The 6,571-nt window shown below is 42.7% G+C and overlaps 1 protein-coding gene across 1 annotated transcript in view; it reads right to left on the bottom strand.

The window, feature by feature from the left end:
• LDHAL6B (lactate dehydrogenase A-like 6B) overlaps positions 1-6,301 on the bottom strand; it is a 20,856-nt gene extending 14,555 nt beyond the window's left edge. The window contains exons 1-2 of the mRNA XM_006865806.1: positions 6,164-6,301; positions 5,490-5,624 (exon numbers count right to left, since the gene is read on the bottom strand). Of these exons, the coding sequence (XP_006865868.1) occupies positions 5,490-5,624; positions 6,164-6,301 (273 nt within the window). The remainder of the gene's footprint in view (positions 1-5,489; positions 5,625-6,163) is intronic.
• Positions 6,302-6,571: the final 270 nt, after the last annotated feature.

The following is a 6,571-nucleotide window of genomic DNA, read 5'->3' as shown; positions in this document are numbered from 1 at the left end:
CATCACTGATGACGTCAAGTGTGGCAGCGGTAGTGAGGTTGGCCCAGGATCGGACATTGTTTCGTTCTGCTGTGCATGGGGTCGCTATGAGTCGGTTCCTACTCGATGGCACCTAACAACAACAACAACAGAATGCTGAAATCATCAAACTATATCATTAATAGCACATGTATGCACAATTTTGCTGGTGATAATTCAAAAATGGTTGTAGTTGTGCATTGATAGGGTGCTGCCAGAAATTCAAGCTGGATTCAGAAGAGGACATGGAACAAGGAATATCATTGCTGATATCAGATAGCTCTAAATCAAAAACAGAGAATACCAGAAAATTGTTAATTGTGCTTTACTGGCTATGCAAAAGCCTTTGACTGTGTGGATCATAACACTTATGAATAACATGGCAAAGAATGGGCATTCCAGAACATAATTGTGCTTATGGGGAATGTGTACATAAACCAAGAGGCAGTAATTAGAGCAGAATAAGGGGATACTGTGTGGTTTTAAATCAGGAAAGGTATATGTGAGGCTTGTATTCTTTCACCATACTTAATCTGTGTGGTAAGCAAATAATGTGAGAAGCTGGACTGTATGAAGAACACTGCATCAGGATTGGAGGAAGGCTTATCAGCAGCCTGCAAATGACAACCTTACTTGGTGAAAGTGAAGAGGATTTGCGGCACTATGTGATGACCAACAAAAATACAGCCTTCAGTATGGATTCCAACTCAATGTAAAGAAAACAAAATCCTTATAATTGAGCCAATAAACAATATTGTGATAAATGGAGAAAAGCTTGAGTTATCAAAGATTTCCTTTTTCTTGGGTCCACAATCAATGCTCATGGAAGCCTCAGTCAAGAAATCAAATGAAGTATTACATTGAGTAAATCTTCTGCAAAAGACCTCTTTAAAGTGTTAAAGAGCAAATATGTCACTTTAAGAACTAAGATGTGCAAGACCCAAACCATGGTATTTTCAATTGCTAGAGTGAAAGCTGGATAGTGGATGGAAGAAAAGACAAGAATTGATGCATATGAATGGCAGTGTTGAAGAACATTTAAAGTACCATGGGCCATCAGAAGTATAGCAAGAATACTCCTTGGAAGTGAGGACAGACATGTTGTCAGGAGAGATCAGTCCCTGAAAAAGGACATCACACTTGGAAAAGAGGAAGGCCTCCAACAAGATGGACTGAAGTGGTACAGGACCAGGCGGTGTCTCATTCTGTGTGTACAGGGTCGCTGTGAATCAAAGGTGACTCAATAGCATCTAACAACAAGGACTACTGGTGGTGCTGTGGGTTAGGCATCAGGCTGCTTCAAAACTTCAGTGGTTCAAAACTACTAGCCACTCCTTGGGAGAAAGATTGGCTTTCTGCTATCATAAAGATAAACAGTTTGGGAAACCCTATGGGAAACTCGATGGCAATAAGTTTGGTTTGTTTGTTTATTTTTGCTTTATATATTTCTGGCATGCTATTTTAATTGCAAGAAAGGAGGGAAAATAATAACATACTGTATTTTCTTTTATCTGTAAAAGATACACTAGAGGATACCCAAGAAACTGACTTACATGGTTGCCTAATGTGCACTTCTGAGAAGTGCGTCAAAAGAAATGCCTAGCAATCTACTTCTAAAACATCAGCACTGAAAACCCTATGGATTATCAGTACAATACACACAGAAGAACTGTTGATGGTACACTGAATTGCTCTGAAAACAACAACAAACAACCCCCTAGGGAACACGTCTCTACTCTGACACCCATGAGGTGGGCATGAGTCAGAACTGACTTACCAGGAACTGGTTTAATGGAGTTTACTGGAAAGTTGGGAGAAAGGGTGGATGGGAACTAGATGAAAATGTGGCTTCGCCATATATGTCTTTTTACATTATATTTTCTAGGCTTTGAATATATTACATTTTCTAAATTTATGAAATAAAATTTCATTGAAGAATAAAAAGACTTGTGCTAGTACTTAGAAATAGCTCTCTTTTAGTACACCATATACTGTTGGCTCATATCATCTTATTCTAATCAATAGAAACCCAAAGCTAAGCATTTTAAATTTAAAAGTAGATTATAATTGATTAGCCTAGAAAGCTAGCTGTATCAGAAAAAAAAGGTGGTAGCTGAATGAGATGCTAAAGTTTTCCAGATGATTTGAATTATCACAGAGAATGGAGTAGAATGAGCAAAAGTATATACTATTGATGAAATTTTCATTGAACGATGGTTTAAAAAATGTGTTGTAACCCCAGAAGTTTGAGGACTAAGGTGCACCTGATCCAAGCTATGGTATTTTCAATCCCCTCATATACATGCAAAAATTGGACACTGAATAAGGAAGACTGTAGAAGAATTGATGCGTTTGAGCTATGGTGTTGAAGAAGAATAGTTAAAATACCATGGACTGCTAGAAGATCATAAAGACCTATGTATGTTGGAAGAAGTACAACCAGAGTGCTCCTTGTAGAAGCAAATACTGCTGGATGATGATACATGGAGAGGATTCTAAGCACTGCAATGAAACAAAATACAATAGGATAGGTGCAAAACTGGTGTTCTCCCATATAAACTATCACTCAATTCACAGTAAAAGCTTTTAAAAGCAGCAACAAAACCCATATTCTACGTCTTGCTTTGATGAGTAGTTGTGGTGGTGTGCCGTGGAGTTGGTTCTGACTCATAGTGACCCTGCATAGGGTTTCTGAGGCTGCAAATCTTTAAGGGAGCAGAAAGCCTCATCCTTCTCCTGAGAAAGAGCTGGTAGTTTTGAACTGCTGACCTTGAGGTTAGCAGCCCGACTCATGGCCACTACACTACCAGAGCATCTTTTGATGAGTAGAGACTAGGAACTTAACAGCTCATGAGCAACCATCTCAGGTGCAACTATTGGTCTCTTCCTATTTGAAGGAAAGAAGAGTGATAAAAATTGAAGACACTTGGAAACAATTAGTCCAATGGACTAATAATGGACCACATAAACATCAGTTTCCATGGCTGTGAGACCAAAACTAGATAGTGCCTGGCTATCACTACCAACTGCTCTTAAAGAAATCACTTTAGAAGGTCCTGAATAGAGTGAGAGAAAATGTGGAACAAAACATCAAAAACGTCCAGGTTTACTAGTCAGATAGAGACTCATAGAATCCCACGACTCTGACCCTTCCTTGGTCACCCTTCAGCTCTTGACCTGAAGTCAGCCCCATGGCTCAATTTGCAGACAAGCAATAGATATATAGAGAGGGACAACACTAGTACTAGTGAGGTACACATAACATAGAATGGTCAACCATTTGAGAGCAAAAGGACAGAATTTACCTAAGGACAAAATTCAGAAGGCTGAGGAAAGGAGAAAGAATGTAAATAAACCCAGGTAGGAAGTGGAACAAATCCAGTTACATGGAGGGGCTTGCAATCCAGATGAAACAAAGTGTTATGATTTGTTGAATGTAAAATTGCTGACCTGCTCTGTAAACCTTCACTCAGTTCTCAGTAAAAAGATATTTTAAAAAATGAAGGTGATCACTGAAAGTACATGGAGGGGACTGTGGTCATTGCAATGAAACAAAATCTGGCTGTAAAACTGATGATCTGCCCTGTAAACTTTCACTCAGTGCACATTAAAAAATAATACAGGTGAATAGAACAGCCAATCATGTATTCACAAGCCAGTTTTTTTCACTTTCAGTATGTATTAGGCTGTCAGAAATTCTTTCAGCAGTCAAGAGATCAAACGACATATTGCATTAGGCAAATCTGCTGCACAAGACTTCTTTAAAATGTTGAAGAGCAGAGATGTCAGCTTGAGGACTAAGGTGCAGCTAACCCAAGCCATGGTATTTTCAATAACCTCATATTCATGCGAAAGCTGGACCGTGAATAAGGAAGACTGTAGAAGAATTGATGCCTTTGAGTTATGGTGTTGGAGGAGAATATTGAAAGTGCCATGGACTGCCAAAAGAACTAATAGATCCGTTTTGGAAGAAATGCAGCCAGAGTGCTCCTTAGAGGCCAAGATGGCCAAACTTCGTCTCTCATATTTGAACATATTGTCAGGAGGGACCAGTCACTGGAGAAGCATATCATGTTTGGTAAAGTGGAGGGTCAGAGAAAAAGAGGAAGACCCCCAATGAGATGGACTGGCCAAGTGGCAGCATCGTTGGCCTCAAGCGTGGCCACAGTAGTGAGGTTGGCCCAGGATCTGGCAGTGTTTTGTTCTTCTGTGCCTAAGGTCGCTATGGGTCGGTACCAACTTGATGGCATGTAACAACAGCAACAAGTATATAACATTATCTAAAACATATTGTTATAATAATTACAATTAACGCCAAAACACATGTTGGTTTTCATTTATATGTATTAATTTGCATTGAGGACAATACTGATACAGGCATTATGGTTGGTAGGACAAAATGAGTAATGAGGATTTCACCTGATTGGTCAGAGCAGCGGTGTACAGTAGTTGATGCTTTAAGGATACTTATGTCATCTAGCGTAGGAGTTACAAATCAGGCTGCTAATCTCAAGGTCGGCAGTTCGAAACTACCAGCTGTTCTGCAGGAGAAAGACAAGGCTTTCTGTTCCCGTAAGGATCTGCAGCCTCTGAAACCCTGTGCAGGATCATTATGTGTCACAACCTACCCCATGGTACTTAATAACAACAACATGTCATCTAGATTTTGAAGCTGAAGGCCAATTCTTTAAAACCAACGAATCTTGCTAGGAGTCAAGGCTATAGTTGTTGTTAAGTGCTGTGGAGTCAATTCTGACTCATAGCGACCCTTTATAGCATTTCCGAGGAGCAGCTGGTGAGTTTGAACCACCGACCTTGAGGTTCAAACTGACCTTATGGTTGAGTGCTTACCCAAAGGCTAGAGAGAGCTGGCTTCCATAATTTTCATAACTCTTCCATTTTTCAGAAAGTGAAGTGCAGTATGAAAGGTTTACGATGATTTACTTTATGGGCTCAGCTCAGGATAATATTCTTAGAAAGAGATCAGAATCTTTCTAGCCCGATGCCTCTTACTATTAATGTAGATGGTAACTGTCAGCATCACCAGTAAGTACAACTAAATACCCAAACTAACCTGACATGAAGAAGGAGAGGAAATACAGAGATTAGGAAAAGGGAACAAGGGTGTTTTACAGGGAAGATGATTGTATTTGCTATTAGTAGACCACCTGCCCCTCACGGACAGCTTGTGACTCTTGTTTACTGCCAGCTGTCTCAAAAGCGTCTTCATTTGTGAGCTGAGATTCCCAGTCACGCAGAGAGAGGAGCGCCTCATATTGTCGTCACATGACAAAATGTCAACGTGTTTTCGGACAGAGACACCTCTAACACATCACGATACAATCACCAGAATGAGAAGAAGTGCCCTCTGGATGGAACCATGAGAAAAGGGTCCTGGTTTCTCTGGACCCCCCCTCACACTCAAAGCCGGGTGCGGTTATTCAACCCTCTGGCACACCACACACACTTACTTTTAATAGTATGCTGATAGCGCAGGCCATGCCAACAGATCCAGTTCCCACAATGGAGATCTTACTGTGAGGGCTGACCTTCTCAGGAGTAAAATTCTTAATGAGTTCACACTTCAAAGTCGCCATCTTAGAAACCTAACAATGAACAAGATAGCATCTTCAAAACGGGATAGGATTCATTTCCAGATTTGGAATAGAAAGCGAGGGACCACATAGACAACGTGACCCCGGTGTGGTAGGAAGTTCTGCAGACTCAACAGGGATGGTAGAAAAGATCACTGGGGGACCCAGACAATAGGAAGAGTTGAGGAAGGAAGGGAGGGAAAGAGAGTTGCTTCAGCGGAAATGCAGCTACACCGTTCTCTGTCCTCTTCCCAACTTTGCCCTTATTTTCTTTCCTCCATTCCCCAACCTGGTAGCGTAGTGGTTACGAATCGGGCTGCGAACCTTAAGGTCAGTGGTTTGAAACTACCAGCCGCTCCGCGGGAGAAAGATGAGGCTTTCTACTCCCGTAAGGATTTACACCCTCGGAAACCCTGTACAGGGTCGCTATGGGTCGGCTCCGACTCGAAGGCACTTAACAACAACAATTCCCCAACCCCAGCTCTCAGCTCCAGGGGGCGCCCCAAGGCCCTGAGGGAGGCCAGGCCCGAGGTACTTCCGGCCAGACTCACAGGGACCACGGGCCAGCCGCCTCTGAGCAGGATGCCTGCCGCCCGGCGAGGACACACAGCCATCCCCGGGCAAAGGAAATTCGCGCCTACAGCGCCAGCACTCCAGCTGGTCCGCAGGACTCCCGCAGTCCAACTCATGTTTCAAGAGATGGAGGAAGAGACGGGCAGAAGAGGTCGCCAGGTCGCGGAGGTTAACCGTTGGCAGTTTCACACGTTCCGTGCTCCGCTACTGCGCAGGCGCAAGGTCGCACCAGCCGTATCATGACTCCAGGCCAGGGCCTTGCAGGTGTGCTGCAGTCTGGAGAGGCGGGAAGTGGGTCTCCGCTGCTTGGCATGTACTCGCTAACGGAGAGCTGAGGTTCCTGGCGTTAGCCAGCTCCTTAAACTCCAAGTTTACAAGGTGCAGCA

This window comes from Chrysochloris asiatica, unplaced genomic scaffold, assembly GCF_000296735.1.
Source record: "Chrysochloris asiatica unplaced genomic scaffold, ChrAsi1.0 scaffold00083, whole genome shotgun sequence".
NCBI classification, from domain to species: Eukaryota; Metazoa; Chordata; class Mammalia; order Afrosoricida; family Chrysochloridae; genus Chrysochloris; species Chrysochloris asiatica.
The sequence above is the reverse complement of the archived record's forward strand: the minus strand, read 5'-3'. Positions and strand labels throughout refer to the sequence as shown.